The sequence below is a fragment of the Mustelus asterias genome, chromosome 5, assembly GCF_964213995.1.
Source record: "Mustelus asterias chromosome 5, sMusAst1.hap1.1, whole genome shotgun sequence".
Lineage (NCBI taxonomy): Eukaryota > Metazoa > Chordata > Chondrichthyes > Carcharhiniformes > Triakidae > Mustelus > Mustelus asterias.
In genome coordinates this window covers 63,875,490-63,899,708 of record NC_135805.1, presented here as the reverse complement: position 1 = coordinate 63,899,708, position 24,219 = coordinate 63,875,490, and the positions used below count along the sequence as shown (strand labels likewise).

Below are 24,219 nucleotides of genomic sequence, written 5' to 3'. Positions count from 1 at the left end.
AAACTCCTAATGGTGTTATTGGAGTTGTATGCTTTTGGAAGCAGTAGCTCTTTCTCCTTGTTTTCAAAACAAAAGAAAATGATAAGGTAAGTCAGGTTTCCCTCAGGGATCTGGCTTGCTCAGCAAATAACATTTGCCGTGGTCGTACGAGGGCAGAACCCGAGGAGAGAACACAATTAAAAATTGGAGTCAGGAAGGGAAGTTGGATGGTCAGTAGCTTAGTGGGGACAGGGTTAAGAGAAAATGATGAGTTGGGACAAATACATGAGGGTAAAGTCATCATAAGTGGTCTACCCTGGATATCGATTTTATATAGTGGCATTTCTTTGCCCCCAACACTTGGCTCTTGATTCTGATACACTTACACTGCTGAAGACTAGAAGCATTGCATCACACATATATTTCACACCTTTTTGAGGAGTTTCCAGCAACTCAGAATGTTTGTTTCTAACATGTTCATTTAGATCCTCTCCGGAATTTCCTGTTAGGCCACAAAAAGGACATTCTGGGGCATCAAACTTCACAGATTCTTCAGAACTGTTACAAAGTCCATTGTCTTCTGATCCTTTATGGTTGTTATTGCATATTGTTTGCTCAGGTTGCCTCCAAACAGTTCTTGAAATATGTCCATTGACAGCTTCTGATTGCATTAATCTTTTGGATTCATCCTTTCCGCTTAGGTTATGGCTAAATGGTCTCTCACAGCTAGAAGATGAAGCACCGCAAGACATCTCTGGTTTTGGCTCATCCATCCTGTCCACTTTAAATTCTTGTTGTTCTGGAACTGTTTTATGCTTCAACTGAGCTAATCCACTGGTCTGAAGTGATGCATTGAGATCCTTTTCTTTATCAATGGAACAGACTGTCCTGCTGTCATCCACAGGTTTCACCTCACTGTGGGAAGTCTCTATATGGAACATTAATTCATCATAACTGATTCCTGATAGATTACAGATTGGACAATTGTACTCATTTTCTTCATGCATAATAAGAATGTGTGTCCTCATGTCGGGTTCTGACAGGCCACTTTGCCCACAAATATCACAGGTGAACATGTTGGATTACTGACTTGATACTTTCAACTGTTTAAGAAAAAGAAAAACATCATGAGTTTGCATATCTGTACAATGGAAAGTGTGCAAATATTTTTTTAAAATCAGTAATATTTATGATGCAATAAATAGGATATGCATAATTAAATGAACATACCAGACCCTGCAATGTTAGCAAGTATACTTCATTGTAAATGTACCTAGATCCCCCATCTGGCAGTTGTGTTGAAAGTAAAATGGTTTGTGGGAGCATATCCAGTGAATGTTCAGTATTGGTAGATTTGGATGGTTAGCCTCATAGAAACATAGACATAGAAGCAGGAGGAGGCCATTTGGCCTTATGAGCCTGCTCCGCCATTCATCACGATCATGGTTGATCGTCCAACTCAATAGCCTAATCTTGTTTGCTCTCCATAACCTTTGATCCCACTCACCCCAAGTGCTATATCCAGCCGCCTCTTGAATACATTCAATGTTTTGGCATCAACTACTTCCTGTGGTAATGAATTCCACAAGCTCTTTGGGTGAAGAAATGCCTCCTCCTCACCGTCCTAAATGGTTTACCCCAAATCCTCAGACTGTGACCCCTGGTTCTGAACTCCCCCACCATCGGGAACATCTTCCCTGCATCTACCCTGTCTAGTCCTGTTAGAATGTTAGAAGTCGCTGAGATCCCCTGTCACTGATCTGAACTCCAGCGAAAACAATCCTAATCTAGTCAATCTCTCCTCATACATCAGTCCCCCCATCCCCGGAACCAGCCTGGTAAACCGTCGCTGCACTCCCTCAAGAGCAAGAACATCCTTTCTCAGAAAAGGAGACTAAAACTGCACACAATACTCTAGGTGTGGCCTCACCAAGGCCCTGTATAATTGCAACAACACATCCCTGCTCCTGTACTCGAAACAAAGAACAAAGAACAGTACAGCACAGGAAACAGGCCCTTCGGCCCTCCAAGCCTGTGCCGCTCCTTGGTCCAACTAGACCAATCGTTTGTGTCCCTCCATTCCCAGGCTGCTCATGTGACTATCCAGGTAAGTCTTAAACGATGTCAGCGTGCCTGCCTCCACCACCCTACTTGGCAGCGCATTCCAGGCCTCCATCACCCTCTGTGTAAAAAACGTCCCTCTGATGTCTGAGTTATACTTCGCCCCTCTCACCTTGAGCCCGTGACCCCTCGTGATCGTCACCTCCGACCTGGGAAAAAGCTTCCCACTGTTCACCCTATCTATACCCTTCATAATCTTGTATACCTCTATTAGATCTCCCCTCATTCTCCGTCTTTCCAAGGAGAACAACCCCAGTCTACCCAATCTCTCCTCATAGCTAAGACCCTCCATACCAGGCAACATCCTGGTAAACCTTCTCTGCACTCTCTCCAATGCCTCCACGTCCTTCTGGTAGTGCGGCGACCAGAACTGGACGCAGTACTCCAAATGTGGCCTAACCAGCGTTCTATACAGCTGCATCATCAGACTCCAGCTTTTATACTCTATACCCCGTCCTATAAAGGCAAGCATACCATATGCCTTCTTCACCACCTTCTCCACCTGTGTTGCCACCTTCAAGGATTTGTGGACTTGCACACCTAGGTCCCTCTGTGTTTCTATACTCCTGATGACTCTGCCATTTATTGTATAACTCCTCCCTACATTATTTCTTCCAAAATGCATCACTTCGCATTTATCCAGATTAAACTCCATCTGCCACCTCTCCGCCCAATTTTCCAGCCTATCTATATCCTGCTGTATTGCCCGACAATGTTCTTCGCTATCCGCAATTCCAGCCATCTTCGTGTCATCCGCAAACTTGCTGATTACACCAGTTACACCTTCTTCCAAATCATTTATATATATCACAAATAGCAGAGGTCCCAGTACAGAGCCCTGCGGAACACCACTGGTCACAGACCTCCAGCCGGAAAAAGACCCTTCGACCACTACCCTCTGTCTCCTATGGCCAAGCCAGTTCTCCACCCATCTAGCCACTTCTCCTTATATCCCATGACCTGCCATGTGGGACTTTGTCAAATGCCTTACTGAAATCCATATAGACGACATTCATGGCCCTTCCTTCATCAACCGTTTTTGTCACTTCCTCAAAACCTTCTTCACCACCTCTCGCAATGAAGGACAACATATCATTTGCCTTCTTTATCTCCTGCTGCACCTGCATGCTTACCTTCAGCGACTAGTGCACAAGGGCACCCAGGTCCTGCTGCACACTCCCCTCTCCCAATTTACAGCCATTCAGGTAGTAATCTGCCTTCTTGTTTTTGCTTCCAAAGTGAATAACCTCACATTTAGTCTCATATGATACTAATGTATTGGTTAAACAATCAGTTTTATTTTATGACATTGTATTAAGAGAAATTAATGTTACAATTATCCTTAAAAATTGAATGTGTTTGATTGACTTTTCCATTCAATTAGGTTACAGTATTGATTATTCAATAATGCGGGCAGCATGGTGGTAGAGTGGGGTTAGCACTGCTGCCTCACAGCGCCAGGGACCCAGGCTCAATTCCAACTTTGGGCGACTGTCTGTATGGAGTTTGCACGTGCTCCCCATGTCTGCGTGGATTTCCTCCAGGTGGTCCAGCTGATGATAGGAGGACAATCCATTCCATTCATAAAGAAACTGTTCTCAATGCTTCACTTCAGACCAGTGGTTTGGCTCAGTTGAAACAAAAAGAGTTCCAGAACAAAAAGAATTTAAAGCGGACTGTCCAAAGAGGTACAGGTTAGATGGATTAGCCATGCAAAATTGCCCCTTAGTGTCCAAAGATGTGTAGGTTAGGGGGATTAGTGGGGTAAATAGGTGAGGTTACAGGGATAGAGCCTGGGTGTGATGCTCTGTCGGAGGATCAGTGAGATTCGATGAACCTATTGGCCTCCTTCTGCACTGTAGGAATTCTATGAGTATAATCTCTTCAGTTTTACTCCAGTAGAAGTTTAGATCATCAGTTTTGTGATTTACAGTAGTTCAGGTACATGGTTTCTCTATGTGGCATGAAAGACCAAGACACGCTCAACTGTTTAAGCGAAGAGACTATCACATCGACTGCAACCAAACCTCAATTAGAACGCACAACTGATTTTTGCAGATCAAGAGCTATTAAATATTGGATAACATATCATGAAAAAGATTTGCATTTATAATCACACTTTTCACAACCATCAGATGTCCCATAAGATCATAAAATATAGGAGCAGAATTAGACCATTCGGCCCATTGAGTCTGCTCCACCAATCAATCATGGCTGATATGATTCTCATCCCCATTCTCCCGCCTTCTCCCCGTAACCCTTGATCCCCTTATTGATCAAGAACCTACCTATCTCTGTCTTCACAGCCATTTTTTTGTGAAGCACTTTTTGAAATATAGTCACTGTTGTGATGTAGGAAATGCAGCAGCCAATTTGCAGCAAGCTCTTTCAAACAGCATTGCAATCGATTTGCACTGATCCTCCGACAGAGCATCACACCCAGCCCCTATCCCTGTAACCTCACCTATTCACCCCACTAATCCCCCTAACCTACACATCTTTGGACACTAAGTGGCAATTTTGCATGGCCAATCCATCTAACCTGCACATCTTTGGACGGTCCACTTTAAATTCTTTTTGGTCTGGAACTGTTTTTGTTTCAACTGAGCCAACCCACTGGCCTGAAGTAAAGTATTGAGATCAGTTGTTTTATCAATGGAACAGTCCTGCTATCATCAACCGGACCATCTGGAGGAAACCCATGTGATAATGACCAGATTTTTAAAATATTGCTTGAGATATAAATATTGGCTTGGACACTATTGCATTCAGGTTCACCACACATTTTAATTAAAAATATTATCAATTTGGTCTATATACTGTAGCTATAATTCTTAAACAGCTACACTCCCTACTTTTATGTTACTGATTGTAGGTCTTTCAAAAATCCATATGCAGAACATATTTTTAAATAAGGTATTTTCTCCTTGGAGAGACGAAGGATGAGAGGAGACCTAATAGAGGTGTATAAGATGTTGAGAGGCATAGATCGGGTGGACTCTCAGAGGCTTTTTCCCAGGGTGGAAATGTCTGCTACGAGAGGACATAGGTTTAAGGTGCTGGGGGGTAGGTACAGGTGAGATGTTAGGGGTAAGTTTTTCACACAGAGGGTGGTGGGCGAGTGGAATCGGCTGCCGTCAGTGGTGGTGGAGGCGAACTCAATAGGGTCTTTTAAGAGACTCCTGGATGAGTTCATGGAGCTTAATAGGATGGAGGGTTATAGGTAGGTCTAGAAGGTAGGGATGTGTTCGGCACAACTTGTGGACCGAAGGGCCTGTTTGTGCTGTAGTTTTTCTATGTTCTAAATAACTGCAGTGCTGCAATATTGTCCACCCCCTTTGCTGCTTCAGTATCTGAAGAGTTGTAAATGAAACTGTGTATTCATCAGTGAACCCCTCTTTTGATTATCTGCTGAAGGGAAGATCATTCTTGAAGCTGATTAAGATGATAGGGCTAAAGATACTACCCTGAGGAACTCTTACAGTGACACCCTGGGATTGATTCTTTTATTCTTCGGATGCAAGCATTGCCCTCTTTTTAGGTCAAACCAAATAAACAAACTCAGATTAAATCAGGACAAAGTAAAAGGGGCAGCTCCCCAAAAGGAAGGGTTGGCAAGGCCAACTCTTGTTGCTCATTCCTAATTGTCCTTGAATTGAGTGGCTTGTTAGGTTATTTTAGAGGGCAGTTAAAAGTCAATCACATTGTGTGACTCGAGATTCAAAACAATGGTTTTTATTTTACAAACAATCCAGTAGTTTCACATGATTATTATTAATAGGACTTGCATAATATTCCAGTTTTATTAACTGAATTTAAACTCCCAGTTGCTGTGGTGGAATTTGAGCATCAGTCTGGACCCCTGGATTACTAATCCAGTAAAATACTAAAATAGTTTGTGGGCAGCACTCCAAATTTTGGCACATCCCAAATGTTAGGGAGGAGAACTTTTCAGGGACAACTGGGTCAGATGTGCCTTTGTCACTGTCTTTCTATCCTACTCAGTCTCCTTCACTCCAAATAGATCAATCCCAACTTCTCCAACTGAACACTGTAGCTGAAATACCCCATCCTTGGAACCATTCTGATAAATCTCCACTGCAACCTCTCAAGGGGCCGCACATTCTCCCTAAAAAGTATGACCAGAGATTGGACACAATCCTCTAGTTGGAACCTAGCCAGAACTTTATAAAGGTTCAACATGAAACCAAAGATCCTATATGCATTATTAACCATTCTCAATGCGACCTGCCACCTGGCCGGAAGAGAAGAACTAACTCACCGTCCAACCCTGTCAGCTTTGGTGTTATCACCCACCAGGAATAGAGGCTTAAAAGCAAATTACTGCAGATGCTGGAATCTGAAACCAAAAGAGAAAATACTGGAAAAACTCAGTAGGTCTAGCAGCATCTGTAAGGAGAGAAAAGAGCTGACATTGAGTCCAGACGACCCTTTGTCAAAGCTAAAAGGCACAGAAAGTGGGAGATATTTATACTGAAGGGTGAGAGAATAAACGATAAGTCATAGCCACAGAAACCAGGGGAAAAGACTGCTAATAGCTGTCCACAGAGAGAATAGAGAGTGCGAATGGCCAAACGGCAGAGAAGCTAAAATGAAGACGTTGGGCAAGGGGAGGGGGGAGGAAAATGGATGGGACAGAGGTAAGATTGAGAAAAGGGAAGGAGGATAAAGTAGGGGGGGAAGAAAAATGAAGACAAAGAAATAGAAGGTAGAGAACAGTAAAAACTTAAATAAAATAGAATGAAAACAAAGGGGTTAAGGTGGGGTAGAGCAAATCATCTGAAGTTGTTGAATTCAATGTTGAGACCGGAAGGTTGTAAAGTGCCTAGCCGGAAGATGAGATGCTGAGAGGCTTCGCGTCCTCAAAGGCAGTGATTCTGACCTACAAATATTCACAACCTAGTCTCCCCACCCCCAGCCCCGCGAGGTTAAGACTCATGGAAAATCAGCACTCAACTCGAAACTTTCCTTTCCGACTATTCAGCGGCAGTTCCGGTGTTACAGCAACATCTGTCCGCTCCCGGCGGACACCGCCTCACAACGGCGGGCCAGCGCGCAGGCGCACAGCGGGCCATCAAGGGCGGGGATAGATCTTATTCACCGCTGTGTCACAGCGAAAAGACTCCCCCCCACCTCCCCCAAATCCAGCACTTCCGGCAGGAGTACATTCATGTGGATATCACTTCACTGTCAGGTAAATGGGGACAATTCAGCAGACGATTTTAATTAACTGAAAGTACGATATCCCAAATGCAATATAAGTGGGGAAGGCTTTGCTTTGAGGTGGAGCTGTCAGCCTGCTGAGGAGTTAGCGGTGCGCAGGCGCAGACCGTTCCGGTGGCGCGGTGGCTGCTGGGATTGCTGCGCCTGTGCTGCCGCCATATTGTGGGCCCAGGTCTAACGGTCAGTGCGCGAGGGCAAAGCGAGTGAGCTGCAGGTGAGATCCCGTCCCCCTTTCCCACCGGCCAGTAACGGCCTGGTGCTCCGGGTTATGGCGTTGCCTGTTATCGGCCGCTCCGGGAATCCGGGCCCCTGCCTGTATCGGCCACTCCGGGCCATGGCGCCGCCTGAATCGGCCGCTCCGGCAAACCAGGCCAGTCGCACTCGGGGTCTAACCAAGTCCAGTAGGTTCCCCCCCTCCCCCCGATCCCTCAGTGCTGCGGGTGGTTTGGGGCTGAAGGAAATTAAATGACCCTTATTACCAACCTCTCTCTTCCCCCCCCCCCCCCGAAACAACGTCCTCAAATTATTCTGCTATTGACTGTAGCGATTATTGTTTCTGATTATTTTAACTATGTCGATAATCGCAAGAACATGGGCACATATCAAGCGATGGGGATTGAGGAGTTTGGGGTGGGGAGATCAAAGATGGACTGGAAAGATATGGGAGGAATGTGGGAGTCAGGGACACGGTTGCATCTCTTATCTGTCCAGGAGTGCGCTAAGGATGGTGTTTGAATTGGAAATATTTTGCCTATCCACTGGACAGTTGAGTTCTGTTCTTTCATGGGATGTGGGTTTCTCTGGCTAGGCCAGCATTTGTTGCCCTGAGAAGCTGGTGGTTAGCTGCTGTAGTCCAACCACGTTGTAGGTACACACACAATGCTGGGAGGGGGAGATGTAGGAGTTTATTAAGCTGTGGTCAGGAGATGATAAAGAGCTAAAAATGGTGCTATCGCAAATATACAGGAGTTTGGTGTGGGCAATAAATGCTAGCCTAACCAGTGATGCCTGCATCTCATTTAATGAGTAAAACAAACGATGGAATTCAAGAACATGTGTTTTCTTTGATTCAGAGTAACAAAATCTATTGTAATGAAAGTGTGTGCTGTAATGTGGGTATTCATTGAATTGGTACTGATTCTGCTTTTGCTTGTCAGAACTGTAATGTTGAATTGCAGTACAGACTTCTTTCATCTGTTGCCATGGGTACATGGAGTGTGCAAAACCCCACTGGCATAATTTGAGGATTACCGGTTGTAGTAGGATAGCTGTAGAAGTATCAGAACCATTACATTTCAATTATAGTAGTTTTCAGATTAGAATCCAGGATTTGGAACTTTGGATCGTTCTGCTGTTAAGGAGTGATACCCAGGAGATTTTGCGCGCTGGGTGATTTTCAGTGAACTTTGAATTAAGAGATGGGCAAGAAGCCCGGGAAATGGCAACTGTCTTCTGGATGTTCAGGAAAGATGTTATGAAGCAATGGTGGGTCTGAAGTTCAGTAGTATTGGAGGAACAGCACTTAATAGCCTTTTAAGGAGTAGGGCTCAGGGAATGGGGCCCAAATGATAGAGAACACAAACTCTCTGTTTCTTCATACATGTCAGCTTCTTTAACCCAATCCGTAGACGTCTGTTATCCTTTTACACCATCGTCTCTTCTCCCCATGCCAGCTGGTTCCTGTTGTGTTCCTGAAATTCACAGGCAAATTGGTGCCTATTTTTATGATTTTCACTCCTTGTCTGCTCCAGGAATGAAGGTTTAATGTGCCCTCGCTGAACTACTGACTTTTGCTATAAACTCTGTTTCATGTGTTCGTCAATTACTTCAGCAATGATTGTTTCAAATACTCCATCCATTCTCTAAATAACCTGTTTCTTTGAATTAGAAAATATGCTCATTGGTTGAGGAACAGGATTCCTGTTTTTAGTTGTTTAAACAATTTGCAAAACAAAATTTTTAATACATTTTAGATAAATTGCAGTCTTGCCTGATCCAATACTTTGAGAATTCAATTTATTTCTGTCTTTGGATAAAAAGTGATTCTTGAATCCTTGGTATGAGTGATAGAACCTTTGGTCTTGCTTGTTGATGAACATATTACGTAGAAGTTCTACAAATTGCAAAACTTCCTCCAGGTGCCAAGAGATAGATTAATCTCTCCAAAACTTAAAAGTATTAAAATAAATGAGAATTCGGTAAATACATTTAATTTGCATGGTGATTTTCAGCACTTATCAAAAAGGTTGATGACTCAAAATTGTCATATTTGTATCTTAATGGGTGTTTTTATTTAACATATAAATATAAATGAAAGCAGGAAATGCTGGATAAACTGGCAGCATCTGTGGAGAGCGAAAGTTATTGTTTTGAGTCTGTCTGATTCTTCCTTGGTCTGAAGAAGAGTCGTATTGCACTCCAAACCTTAAATCTGTGTCTCTCTACACAAATGCTGTCAGACTTGCTGAGTCTACTCAGCATTTGCAGATTTCCAGCATCTGCTGGATATATTTATATGTGGATGTTTTTGTTATGTTAAAATTTTGAAGTATAATCATCGTTGCATTTAAGGTGGAAATTGAGTTGTAGTTTGCCTGCTTTTGCAACAGCAACTTTTCTCAGATTATATTGGGATATTTAATTGCAGACATGGCAAGCCCAGTAAAAGATAATTACAGAATGAGAAGCTACAAGAACAAAGCGTTAAACACTCAGGAAATGCGAAGACGACGAGAAGAAGAGGGAATCCAGCTGCGGAAACAAAAAAGGGAAGAGCAGGTGTGTATGTAATAGTCTAAAAATACGTTTTGATAAATAAACTGGTCACACTTTTCATCTAATGGCTTTTTCTGTCTGTATTCCAGTTGTTCAAACGCAGAAATGTGGCAGTTCCTGGAGGTGATGAAGCCATGTTTGAAAGCCCTATTCAGGACCCTGATATAAGTTCTACCATAGTATCCGTACCAGGAGTAAGTATAGAGAATAAGAATGTTTTTGTGTCTGTTTATTTAGCATAGTTTTGAACTACTAAGTATCATTGTTCTTAATTGTAGGAAGGTGTTATCACAATGGAAATGGTACAGATGATATTTTCAGAAGATCCTGATCAGCAGCTTGCGGCCACACAGAAGTTTCGGAAATTGCTTTCAAAAGGTGAGAATCCCTCGAATGCTGTGTTTAAAGCAATGGTATGATTTAACATCACTTTCATTCAATCAGGCCAAACTCAAGAGTGTTCTACCAACACGTCTCCCATTCCACCAGAGGCCCAAATGTCCTGGATCACTGCTACACAAATACCAAACATGCCTATCGCTCTATCGCCTGCCCACACTCTGGCAAATCAGACCACAAGGCTGTGCTCCTGCTCCCGGCTTACAAGCAAAAACTGAAACAGGAGAATCCTTCAAAGAAAGTTGTGCAGCGTTGGTCTGAGGAATCGGATGATCTCCTATGGGACTGCTTAGAGTCGGTAGACTGGCCAGTATTTAGAATCTCTGCAACCAGCCTGAACAAGTGTGCCACTTCAGTAGCTGCATTCATTAGTAAGTGAATGTGTGTGTTTCCCAACCAGAAACCATGGATGAACAGGGGTGTCCACTGTTTGCTGAAGTCTAGGTCTGAGGCGTTCATGTCAGGTGACCCTGACCTATACAAGAAAGCCAGATATGATCTAAGGAAATCCATCAAAGATGTGAAAAGACAGTACCGTTCCAGGCTAGCCACACGGATACCTGCCGACTATGGCAAGGTCTGCAGGACATAACAGGCTACAAGATGAAGGCATGTAAAATCAGCGGCACCAACGCATCCCTCTCTGAGTTCTATGCCCGTTTTGAGCAAGAGGTCAGCGAGAGCACACCCTTCACCCCAGAAGCCTCGGACAAACCTGTATCCGAGGTCACCATAGCAGATGTCAGAGCAGGCTTCTCGAAGGTCAGTTCACGGAAAGCGACTGGCCCGGATGGGGTACCCAGACGAGCACTCAGATCCTGTGCAGATCAGCTGGTGGGGGTATTCACAGATATGTTCAACCCCTCTTTACAACAATCTGGGGTCCCTATCTGCTTCAAGAAGACCATCATCATCCTGGTACCAAAGAGAAACCAAGCAGCGTGCCTTAATGACAATCGTCCAGTGGCTCTGACATCCATCATTATGAAGTGCTTCAAAAGGTAAGTCATGGCACAAAAATAGGGGCGGCACGGTAGCACAGTGGTTAGCACTGCTGCTTCACAGCTCCAGGGACCCGGGTTCGATTCCCGACTTGCATCACTGTCTGTGTGGAGTTTGCACATTCTCCTCGTGTCTGCATGGGTTTTCTCTGGGTACTCCGGTTTCCTCCCACAGTCCAAAGATGTGCTGGTTAGGTTGATTGGCCATGCTAAAATTGCTCCTCAGTGTCCTGAGATGTGTAGGTTAGAGGGATTAGCGGGTAAATATGTAGGGATATGGGGGTAGGGCCTGGGTGGGATTGTGGTCGGTGCAGACTCGATGGGCCGAATGGCCTCCTTCTGCACTGTAGGGTTTCTATGATTTCTTTCTATGATTCAAATCAATTCTGCCCTTCCAGATTGCCTGGATCCATTACAGTTCGCCTACCGCCGCAACAGGTCCACAGTAGATGCCATCTCCCTGGCCCTACACTCAACCCTGGAAGACCTGGATAGCAAAGACACCTATTAGACTCCTATTTATCGACTACAGTTCAGCTTTCAACGCCATTATTCCTACAAAACTCATCTCCAAACTCCATGGCCTGGGGTTCGACTCCTCCCTCTAAATCCTGCACTTCCTAACCCACAGACCGCAATCAGTAAGGATAGGCAACAACACCTCCACGATCATCATCAGCATCATGGCTCCACAGGGCTGTGTCTTCAGCCCTTTACTGTACTCCTTATACACCTATGACTGTGTGGCCAAATTCCACTCCAGCTTGATTTTCAAGTTTACTAATGACACTACCGTAATGGGTCAGATCTCAGGCAATGACGAGACGGAGTACAGGAAAGAGAGAATCTGGTGAACTGGTGCGACGACAATCTCTTCCTCAGTCAACAAACCGAATGAGATAGTCATTGACGTCAGGAAGTGCAGTGGAGGACATGCCCCTGTCTACATAATTTGATTTCTTATTGACAGGGGAATGTTCTCTTTTATGCTTTCTGAAGTTGATGACAATGCCTTTGGTTTTGTTGACATTGAGGGAGAGATTATTGTTGCCGCACCAGTTCACCAGATTCTCTCCCTCATTCCTGTACTCTGTCTCGTCATTGTTTGAGATCCGACCCACTGCGGTGGTGTCGTCAGCAAATTGAAAATTGAGTTGGAGGAGAATTTGACCACAGTCATATGTGTATAAAGAGTATATTAGGGGGCTGAGAACACAGCCTTGTGGGGCACTGGTATTGAGGATGATGGTGGAGGAGGAGGAGGCCTATTCTTAGTGGAGGAGGTGTTGTTGCCTATCTTTACTGATTATGGTCTGTGAGTTAGGAAGTTCAGGATCCAGTCGCAGAGGGAGGTGCCGAGGCCCAGGCCACAGAGTTTAGAGATGAGTTTCGTAGGAATGATGATGTTGAAGGCTGAGCTGTAGTCAAATAGGAGTCTGACATGGGTGTCTTTGTTATCTAGGTTGAGTGCAGGGCCAGGGAGATGGCGTCTGCTGTGGACCTGTTGCGACGGTAGGCAAACTGTAGAGGATCCAGGCACTCTGGGAGGCTGGAATTGATTTGTGCCATGACTAACCTTTCGAAGCACTTCATAATGATGGATGTTAGAGCTACTGGACGATAGTCATTGAGGCACGCTGCTTGGTTTTTCTTTGGTACTGGGATGCAATGGGGGCGAAGTAGAAATGTTTGAGCTTCAGACCACCAGCAACCTGTCCTGGTCCCCTCCATGCCAACACTATAGTTAAGAAAGCCCACCAATGCCTCTACTTTCTCAGAAGCCCAAGGAAATTTGAGAAAGTGAGAAATTTGAGAATGAGAAAGTGAGAGGGCATGGGATCCAAGGGGCTGTTGCCTTGTGGATCCAGAACTGGCTTGCCTGCAGAAGGCAGAGAGTGGCTGTGGAGGGGTCTTTCTCTGCATGGAGGTCAGTGACCAGTGGAGTGCCCCAGGGATCTGTTCTGGGACCCTTGCTGTTTGTCATTTTCATAAATGACCTGGATGAGGAAGTGGAGGGATGGGTTGGTAAGTTTGCTGACGACACCAAGGTAGGTGGTGTTGTGGATAGTTTGGAGGGATGTCAGAAGTTGCAGCGAGACATAGATAGAATGCAAGACTGGGCGGAGAAGTGGCAGATGGACTTCAACCCGGATAAGTGTGTGGTGATCCATTTTGGCAGATCCAATGGGATGAAGCAGCAGTATAATATGAAGGGTACCATTCTTAGCAGTGTAGAGGATCAGAAGGACCTTGGGGTCCGGGTCCATAGGACTCTTAAATCGGCCTCGCAGGTGGAGGATGCGGTCAAGAAGGCGTACGGCGTACTAGCCTTCATTAATCGAGGGATTGAGTTTAGGAGTCGGGAGATAATGCTGCAGCTTTATAGGACCCTGGTTAGACCCCACTTGGAGTACTGCGCGCAGTTCTGGTCACCTCATTACAGGAAAGATGTTGAAGCCATTGAAAGGGTGCAGAGGAGATTTACAAGGATGTTGCCTGGATTGGGGGGCATGCCTTATGAGGATAGGTTGAGGGAGCTTGGTCTCTTCTCCCTGGAGAGACGAAGGATGAGAGGTGACCTGATAGAGGTTTACAAGATGTTGAGAGGTCTGGATAGGGTAGACTCTCAGAGGCTATTTCCAAGGGCTGAAATGGTTGCTACGAGAGGACACAGGTTTAAGGTGCTGGGGGGTAGGTACAGAGGAGATGTCAGGGGTAAGTTTTTCACTCAGAGGGTGGTGGGTGAGTGGAATCGGCTGACGTCGGTGGTGGTGGAGGCAAACTCGTTGGGGTCTTTTAAGAGACTTCTGGATGAGTACATGGGATTTAATGGGATTGAGGGCTATAGATAGGCCTAGAGGTAGGGATATGATCAGCGCAACTTGTGGGCCGAAGGGCCTGTTTGTGCTGTGGCTTTCTATGTTCTATGAAATTTGGTATGTCCACTATGAATCTCTCTAACGCTACAGATGCACCATAGAAAGTGTTCATTCTGGTTGCATCACAGCTTTGTATAGTTCCTGCTCTATCCTAGACTGCAAGAAACTACAAAGGGTCATGAACGAAGCCCAGTCCATCACTCAAACCAGCCTTCCACTCGTTGACACTGTCTAAACTTCATGCTGCATCCGAAAAATAGCCAGCATAATCAAGGACCCCACACACCCTGGACATACTCTCTTCTACCTTCTTCCGTCGGGAAAAGGATACAAAAGTCGGAAGACACATCCCAACTGACTCGAGAACAGCTTCTTCCCTGCTGCCATCAGACTTTTGAATAGGCCTACCTCATATTAAGTTGATCTTTCTCTACACCCTAGCTATGACTGTAAGACTACATTCTGCACTCTCTACTTTCCTTGTCGATGAAGGGTATGCTTTGTATACCAATACATGTAACAAATCAAATTATAATGCAGCTGCTGGGTACAACCGAGGGACGTATGCACATGTATTGTTGAAGATGGCAGGGCAGGCTGTGAAAATGGTTAATAAGGCATCCAGGAGCCTGGGCTTTGTAGTTAGACAGTAAGAGTTTTAACAATACCAGGTTAAAGTCCAACAGGTTTATTTGGTAGCAAATACCATAAGCTTTCGGAGCGCTGCTCCTTCGTCAGTTGGAGTGGAAATCTGCTCTCAAACAGGGCACAGAGACACAAAATCAAGTTACAGAAGACAGATTAGAATGCGAATCCCTACAGCCAACCAGATCTTAAAGATACAGACAATGTGAGTGGAGGGAGCATTAAGCACAGGTTAAAGAGATGTGTATTGTCTCCAGACAGATCAGCCAGCAAGTCCAGGAGGCAAGCTGTGGGGGTTACTGATAATGTGACATAAATCCAACATCCCGGTTTAGGCCGTCCTCATGTGTGCGGAACTTGGCTATCAGTTTCTGCTCTGCGCTGTCATGTGTCGTGAAGGCCGCCTTGGAGAACGCTTACCCGAAGATCAGAGGCTGAATGCCTGTGACCGCTGAAGTGCTCCCCCACAGGAAGAGAACGGTCTTGCCTGGTGATTGTCGGGCGGTGTTCATTCATCCATTGTCGTAGCGCCTGCATGGTTTCCCCAATGTACCATGCCTTGGGGCATCCTTTCCTGCAGCGTATCAGGTAGACAACGTTGGCCGAGTTGCAAGAGTAGGTACCGTGTACCTGGTAGATGGTGTTCTCACATGAGATGATGGCATCCGTGTCGATGATCCGGCACGTAGTTTGTAGTTAGAAACATGGATTGCAAAAGCTTGCAAGTTATGATGGGCTTTTATAAAACATCTCAACTAGACTATCATTTCCACTTCTGGAAGGACGTAAAGACTTAGAAATTTACGAGAATAATTCAAGGATTTATTGGAGAAGGGATTTTTCTCAGTGAGGAGATTTGTTAGAAAAGTTCAAAGTCATGAGGCGTCTAGGCAAAATAGATGGAGAGAAACTGTTCCCTTTGGTGGAAGGTTTGAGAACCCAGGGTCACTGATTTAAGGTGAGTGGTTCTAAAAAAATACAATGGCAACAGAAGGAAAAAACATTTTATGTAATGAGTGGTTGAGTTCCAAGATACACTGCCTGAAATGTTGTGGAGGCAGATTCAATCATAGCTTTTAAACTGAAATTGGACAAGTAAAAGAAGATTAATAGCTATGGGGATTAAGGCTAGCTGAGTTGCCCTTTCTGATAGCTGGCACAGACACCAAGGGCCAAATGTCCCCTTTCTGGCTGAAACCGTTCTATGTTTCTGTGAAATTCTATGGTATGTTAGTATTGTAGCCACTAAAGTGGGTCCAATAGTTCAATGTGATGCATCCAGTGTGAGTGAATATTGTTGGCAAGCTTTCCGCTTTTGTGTGCTTATTTTCAGCCTATACCACTAGCTGGCAGCAATGTGAAATACTAAGTCTATCCCTGTCAGTACAGAACCTCTCCATTGATAACCCCTCTGCTGTGAATCAAATCAAGACAAAACTGGGTCCCTTGTGGTCACAGGCTAAAGTTTTGGAGAAAATGGCATGTGAACATGCCTTAGCACTCATGAACTAATCTCCCAACTGTCCACTGTCTTGTCGATACTTTGGTAGCGTTGAAGGCTAAGAGAGGAAAACCTGGCAAAATCTGGTGTGAAACCAAAAATCTGTAAGTATGTAATTTCAGCAACTCTTGCAACCAACCTGATCCTCATGCATAGCAACTTTGTTGCTACTACAAGCATGTGTAATTAACATCTTTCAGAACAAACTATGGCATAAAGTGCTATAGTGATATTCCAAGATCTGAGCATTGTCAACAGCTCCATCTGATCATAACCAGATCTGAATCTGAACAACATTCTCAATGCACACAGCACTGACTGAGATATAGATCACTCCATGGTGTGCATTAGGGTAAGAATGCATCACTTGAAGCTTTTTCATTCAAAGCCATCCTTCAATCAACAGCATCCATGCTGCCTACCCAGATAAGAACCATCAATTCCCCCATTCAAGTGAACAGGCACAACAGTATTCCCACATAGTGCAAAAGTGATGTGTAACATGCTTTGAGACACCATCTACAATACTGTACTTTCAACATACAGGAAGCAAGAGCGGCAAAGTGCTGTCCGGTTCAAGGCGAACACTATTTTGATACAACCTTGTCATAAAAGCTAAGCAGTCGGTTCTGATTAATTACAAGAGACCTGAATGAGAAGACTCTGAATACACTAAGAGCTGCTTGAAGTAAATGAAATCCAACAGACTGCCAGGCGGTGTGCGATTGACTACTGGTTACAACTTTGTCGTAAAACCCAGATATCCTTTGACAGAGGGGATGCCAAGGGCTTATATGAAGAAATCAAAAAGGCAAATAAGTCCATCAGCAAAGCAGATGGCTCTGTTGAAAACAAAGGAAGAAGTTAACACTACTTGAGTTGAGAAAATCATCACTGAAGAAGCTTTCGACACAATAGCCTGCCTGTCAAGACAGTTGGATGTGAAACCCACAGTGGAGGAACTTGGCAAAGTTCTTGCCTTGCTTGCACGGACAAAGCTGCAGGTGCTGATGCTGGACTGCTTGAACTCCTCAAACATGGGAAACCAGCAGTCCTGGAGCATCTGCACCAATTAAGGGTTATGGTGACTGGGCGGGTACGTGGAGCTGAGTCCATGAAAGATCAGCCATGATCTTATTGAATGGCAGAGCAGGCTGGAGGGGCCAAATGGTCTACTCCTGCTCCTAGTTATGTTATGTTCTGTCTTAGCTGGAGGAAGGGGTCAGTACACCAGGATATGTGTGAATGGAAGCTTGTGTCCTTGTACAAGAACAAAGGTAAGTGCAGCAGTTGCAACATTTCCTGCTAATCACCATGAGGAAAGTATTTGCCCATCTTGCATTTGTCAGACTGCAGATGCTGGCTGAGCACATCTATCTCAATTCAGCATGATTTCTGAAGTGGGAGATACACAACTGACACAATCTTCTCTGTCTGGCAGCTGTAAGAGAAATTCCATCAAGAAGGGAGACTGCTATAGCCTTCATTGATCTCACCAAAGGACTTGATCATTTAAGCAGAGGTGGTCTATATAAGCTGCTGAAGAAAGCCCTGCTGATGCAGCTGAATGTGATTTCCCCTTTCCATGACAACATGATGGGAATAGTCAGCAAGGAAGGAGCAACATCAGAACTTTTTGAAAATCACTGTGGGGTCAAACAGGATTTAAAGCTGGTACTGACACACATTATTCTCTTTGCTGTTGTCACATGCATTTGGGTCAGCTGCAGTGGGTGTCAACTTCCATAGCAGAACTGATGGAAAGCTGCTCAACCTTGCTCACTTGAGATCCAAGGTGAAGCTGCACCAAATCTTCATCAGAAAGTTGCCCAATGGTGGTGATGCTGCTCTAACATTCCATACTGAGGATCACTAGCAGCAGATGTATAGTCTCTGTCACACTTGTAAAGTTTAGTTTGATCATCAGGAAGAGAAGAAACAGACAACACTGGCAAATCTCAGCAGTTCTGACAGCATCTGCGGAGAGAGAACAGAACTAATGTTTTGAATTTGGATGATTCTTCATCAGAGCTCAAACCTTTGTCAGGTTTGGGCTGATAAGTGACAAGGACATCGTTGGGTTCTGGATTTTTGGAAATCATCATTGCCTGGCACTTCTGCAGCAAGATGCAAAAGTGCCAGGCAATGATTTCCAAAAAGACAGAATCCAACCATCTCCCCATGACTTGCAGTGGCATTGCCATCACTAATGCAATGTGGCCACAGCACATAACCCATTATGCAAGATACACTGCAGTAATTTGCCAAGACATCTACAATGTCACCTACCAAACTCATCACCTTTAGAAGGATAAGGGCAGCAGGTGCATGGGAATGCAACCTGCAAGCTCCCATTCAAGTTAGCCACTATCCTGATTTGAAATATGTTGTCATTTTTTTTAAATTGCTGCATCAATGTCCTGGAACAGTCTCTCCCAAACAGTACTGAGCGTACCTTCGTCACGTGGATTACAGCAATTGCAGAAAGTGGATCACTGCCACCTTCAGTGGGACATTTAGTGATGGGCATGAATTAATCCGTGTATGAATTTAATTAAGAAAAACTCATTCCAGATCATTTTAACAATATATATATAAAAAAGCAAGGGCTGGATATTGACCGCCAGGAGATTCTTAGAGCACTTCTCTTTGGTCAGAAAAATATCCGTTCACCAATAAGTTCTGCCTCTTATCCCCTTAGCCAATTTACATCTCCAAGTTACCACCATTCCTTTAGTATCCTGTTAATTTATTTTCCTAGTAAGACTATTAATATTGTACATCTAAATCTTCTGAGGTTTTTGTATATATCAATTTGTAGATGGTGGACAGGCTTTGGCGAGTCGGGTTGAGAATTCCTGCCTATAGGATTCCTAGCCTCTGACCTCATGCAGCCACATGGCTAGTCCAGTCCAGTTCAGTTTCTGGTCAAAAGTAACATCCGGAATGACATTAGTGGGGAATTCAGTGATGGTAATGCCATTGAATGTCAAGGGGTGATGGTTGGATCCTCTCTTGTTGAAGATGGCCATTGCCTGGCATTTGTGTGGCACAAATGCTACTTGTCAATTGTCAGCCCAAGCCTGGATATTGTCCAGGTCTTGGTGCATTTGGACATGGACTGTTTCAGTCTCTGAGGAGTTGCATATGGTGCTGAACATTGTGCAATCATCAATGAAAATCACCATTTCTGACTTTATGATGGAAGGAAAGTCATAGCTTAGTGTAAATCATTATTTATGTGATCTGAGTAACATCAGAGTGGCTGAGTTTTTGTCACTATTCAAGTGCTGATGACTCATATGACCAAATTAATCTGAGATTCTGTCCCTGTGTTTTGAAACAGAATGGATACTTCAAGCATTAAGAATTTGTTCAATTTCCTGCAAGTTAAGCTGCATACTTCACTAAAATATTTGAATTGTTTTTTTTCCATGAGCTGTATGTCCTAAAACAGGATGACAAAAGTTGTGGAAACATAGAAACCATAGAAACCCTACAGTGCAGGAGGAGGCCATTTGGCCCATCGAGTCTGCACTCATGACAATCCAACCCCAAACCCTATCCCCACAATTCCACACATTTACCCATCTAATCCTTCTAACCTGCACATCCAGGACACTAAGGGGCAATTTAGCATGGCCAATCAACTTAACCTGCACATCTTTGGACTGTGGGAGGAAACTGGAACATCCGGAGGAAACCCACGCAGACACGGGGAGAAAGTTCATTGTGCAAATTCTGCACAGACAAAGCCGGGAATTGAACCAGGTCCCTAGAGCTGTGAGGCAGCAGTGCTAACCACTGTGCCATCATGCAGCCCCGAAAGATGGCACTCTGCATTCTTTTTTGACTTTTTAAAATTTTTCCCTTTCAGAACCTAATCCTCCCATAGATGAGGTCATAAATACACCTGGTATTGTGCCAAGATTTGTGGAGTTTTTGAAGAGGAATGAAAATTTTACACTCCAAGTGAGTATTTTTTAAAAATTGTTTGAGTTTTACTCGTGAATCTCGGGCTATTGCACTATGTAGAATCCTTTAATGCAACAATTATATATTTACTATAGGAGAATACATTTGTACTTTACAACAAACATGCATATTTTGCATGCTTTGCTAGAAATTGTTTAAGACTATGACTCTCGTGAGTTTTCATCAGTGGGTCAGACTCCTGTAATCCCTATACTGCAATTGAAATTGTTAAAGAAACCTATTGTTTTGAAATCATGCCAGTTCACTGATCTTATTGCATAGCTCCAGATACATTTGAATGGCACTTAACTATCACCCACAAAATTATTTTGCTGTCAAACTAAACATGCAAACCGCTAACAAGCAAAATACTGTGGATGATGGTCTGAAATAAAAACAGAAAATGTTGGAATTTATTGTGCTCATGGGATGTCTCCCTTGCGGGCTTGGGCAGTATTTATTACTCATCCCTAATTGCCCTGGCAAAGATGGTGGTCAGCTATCTTAAACTGCTGCTGTATGAGCACCCACGATGCTATTAGGGAGTTCCTGGATTTTGACCCAGCGACCGTAAAGTAACAGCAACATACTTCAAAGTTATTATGGTGTGAGACTTGGAGGGGAATTTGTAGGTGATGGTGTTCCCTCAGAAATACCATGCCATGCAGCATCTGTGGAGGGCAAAATAGAGCTAAAGTTTCAGGTCTGTTACTTTTGCAACCGGTTGAATTGAGAATTGTTCTGCACTACTTATAAGTAGGGATGGCATTCACTATTGTGATTGACATTGCAGCTTGGGTATCAAGGCAATTGTATGAAGAAAGCAACTTGCATTAATGTGGCACCTTTTAAAATATTGCCTGGTGTTTCACTGGTAGGTAAAAAAGATGTCAAGCCAAGAAAGCAGAAATTGTCTGTGGGAAGGGTACGAAAAACTTAGTCACAGAGGAATTTTCAGAACGTTTTGAAAAGAAAGGATGGGTGGAAAGGTTTAGGGAGAGAGGAAATGAAGGACACAGGCAGCTGAAGACTTTGCAATCATAGACACAAGGCAGGTGGGAAAAATGGAGTGATGGATCAGGCAGACACGGGTGGATGAAATTTCAGAGGTTGGGTAGTGTGGGGCCATCAGTTATTTAAAGATGCAGTGTATGACAGGACAGTATATCAAGTTTAGACAGGTTGGAGTTTCTGGAGGAGGGAGGTTAGTAGTAAAACATCAGAAAAGTTAAGTCTGGCATTACTATGGATGAATAAAGGGCTAGGATAGACAATGTTGAAGAGAAAGACATAGAATCAAGCTCGCCACAGCATACCAAGTTCCTAATCGACTTGTTCATCATCCAAAATATTGAGTTGAAAGCATTTACAATTATTTTGCAAAGTAGAGCTGGCCATCAGCAATATGAATGTGAAAAATTACCCTGTACCCATCAATGACGTAATAGGAAATCGGGCAAATGAGGAGGGGACAAATGATAGATCCTTGCATAACTTTATAGGTGACTATGTAGAAGGCAAGAAGCGGGGCAACTGTCTTTTTGTTGCCTTCTCATTGATTCAATACTAATAAATTATTTCTGGGGATTTCTTTACAAAAGCTTTCTGAAAGTTCACATCCACTACATCTGCATTTCCTCATCTACTGTTTTGTTGCCTTTTCAAGCACAATTTTCCCTTCTGTGTTGACTGCTTCTAATTTATTCTCTTCATCTACATATTTAATAATTTATTTAATTTAATCTTTTGGTTAAAAGCTTTCAATATTTTCCAGGACATAAAGGTTAAATTAACCAATTTGTAATTATCCATGTTCATTTTGTCTCCCATTATGAAGATGGAGGTATTACCCACTGTCTTGACATCTGCACATCTCTCAATAGAACCCTGAAATATAATTTCTAGTGCCTCTGTTATTTCTTGCCCTATTTTCCTTGTGATCTGGGATGTATCTGGTATTTCTAGCTCTTTTTACTTTGTTTTTTTCAGTTTCCATTTCTTTCTATATTCTGGTTTACTGGTGTATTAGCTCCTCTCCTGCATGGGTAGCCCATAGAGGCTGCCGAACCATTTAATAAGATCGTAGTTGATCTGGTTGTGGTCTCGACTCCACCTTCCTTTCTGCCTCCTATAACTCTTGACCCCCTTATCTATTGAAACTCTATTTAATGCAGCCTTGAATAAATTCAGTGACCCAGCTTCCATTGCTTCCCAGGAAAGAGAAGTGTACAAAAACAGAAAATGCTGGAAAATCTCAGCAGGTTCTGACAGCATCTGTGGGGTGAAAATAGATCCAATGTTTCGAGTCTAGATCCTTCGTCGGAGCTGCCCTGACAGAGTTATCTAGACTCAGCGTTGGCTCTATTCTCTCTCCACAGATGCTGTCAAATCTGTTGAGATTTTCCAGCATTTTCTGTTTTTGTGTCCGATTCCTGCATCCGCAGTATTTTGCTTTTATCTAAGAGAATTGTACAGATGAATGACCTTTCTGAGAGAAAAAAAATCCTCATTTCTGTTAAAAGAAAGACCTCTTATTCTTAAACTGTGCCTCGTAGTTCTACTATTCCCCACAAGAGGATGTATCTACCCCCTTAGGATTCTGTTTCAATAAGATCACCAATGTGTAGGAACCCAATCTGTGCAACTTTCCTTATAAAATAAGCCCTTCGTCCCAGAAATGAGTCAAGCGAACCTTCTCTGTACTGTTTCTCGTGCAGTTATATCCTTTTTAAAATTAGAAGAGCAAGGCTGTACATGTTTGGATATAGCCCATTCTTGCTCCACAGTTCCAATCATCTTCAGAATAGATGCTCATGTCCAATAAACCAAACCTTTCCCCTGATACCAGTCATCCTAACTATATATTGAGTTTCTAATGATCTAAACTTTCCCCACTATAGCGCATGGTTCAGGGAATAATCCAGTACCTAAAACTGAACAAATGTTATCTAGTCTAGCCAATGTCAATTTAACATTTCTTGCTTTTATATTCATTGTCTCTGTCTAAACATCAGATTGATGTGGTATTTGCTACCAAATAAACCTGTTGGACTTGGTGTTGTTAAAACTGTTACTGTAAACATCAGATTACCAGCTTTTATTTAATGGCACCTTCGATCTGCACTTTCAGCTTCCAAAATTCATGTTTCCCTCTCTCTCTCTCTCTCTCCACTTTTAAGAAACGTCAGCACTAAGCTTCCCCATTGATGACAAGTCTGTGTGTGGCACATTATCAAACAAATGGACCTAGATGTATGACATCTATGGTATTCCAGGAATACTTTCTTTAAAAATTTAAATTGAAACCTTGCCCTTGATCTGTCTGTGCTTGTAACATCTTTTTTATCTTGAGATGGTGATGGACTTGCTGTTTATTTCAGTGTTCCTGCATTTGCATTTTTTTCTATTTTAATCGTGTTGGGAGTTTTTTATAGACCTCCGAAAAGTTCCAGAGATGTAGAGGAAAAGATTGCAAAGATGATTCTGGATAGGAGTGAAAGTAACAGGGTAGTTGTTCTGGGGGTTTTAACTTTACAAATATTGACTGGAAAAGCTATAGTTCGAGTACTTTAGCGGGGTCAGTTTTTGTCCAATGTGTGCAGGAAGGCTTCCTGACACAGTATGTAGATAGACTAACAAGAGGCAAGGGCACATTGGATTTAGTACTGGGTAATGAACCAGGCCAGGTGTTAGATTTGGA

General features: G+C 43.5%; 2 protein-coding genes across 5 annotated transcripts in view; one reads left to right on the top strand and one right to left on the bottom strand.

Moving 5' to 3' along the window:
• The window catches only part of zufsp (zinc finger containing ubiquitin peptidase 1), a 38,760-nt gene extending 31,594 nt beyond the window's left edge, over positions 1 to 7,166 (bottom strand). Inside the window, exons 1-3 of one of the 4 annotated variants that reach the window (XM_078212688.1) lie at positions 7,079 to 7,166; positions 6,383 to 6,510; positions 410 to 1,082 (exon numbers count right to left, since the gene is read on the bottom strand). In XM_078212688.1, the coding sequence (XP_078068814.1) occupies positions 410 to 1,055 (646 nt within the window). In that variant the 5' untranslated portion in view covers positions 1,056 to 1,082; positions 6,383 to 6,510; positions 7,079 to 7,166. The remainder of the gene's footprint in view (positions 1 to 409; positions 1,083 to 6,382; positions 6,511 to 7,078) is intronic. The other 3 variants (XM_078212692.1, XM_078212687.1, XM_078212691.1) reach the window with 3 other exon arrangements.
• Positions 7,167 to 7,455: 289 nt separating this feature from the next.
• Positions 7,456 to 24,219, top strand: part of kpna5 (karyopherin alpha 5 (importin alpha 6)) — a 34,175-nt gene continuing 17,411 nt past the window's right edge. The window contains exons 1-5 of the mRNA XM_078212693.1: positions 7,456 to 7,558; positions 9,992 to 10,122; positions 10,209 to 10,313; positions 10,398 to 10,497; positions 20,422 to 20,516. Of these exons, the coding sequence (XP_078068819.1) occupies positions 9,994 to 10,122; positions 10,209 to 10,313; positions 10,398 to 10,497; positions 20,422 to 20,516 (429 nt within the window). The 5' untranslated portion in view covers positions 7,456 to 7,558; positions 9,992 to 9,993. The remainder of the gene's footprint in view (positions 7,559 to 9,991; positions 10,123 to 10,208; positions 10,314 to 10,397; positions 10,498 to 20,421; positions 20,517 to 24,219) is intronic.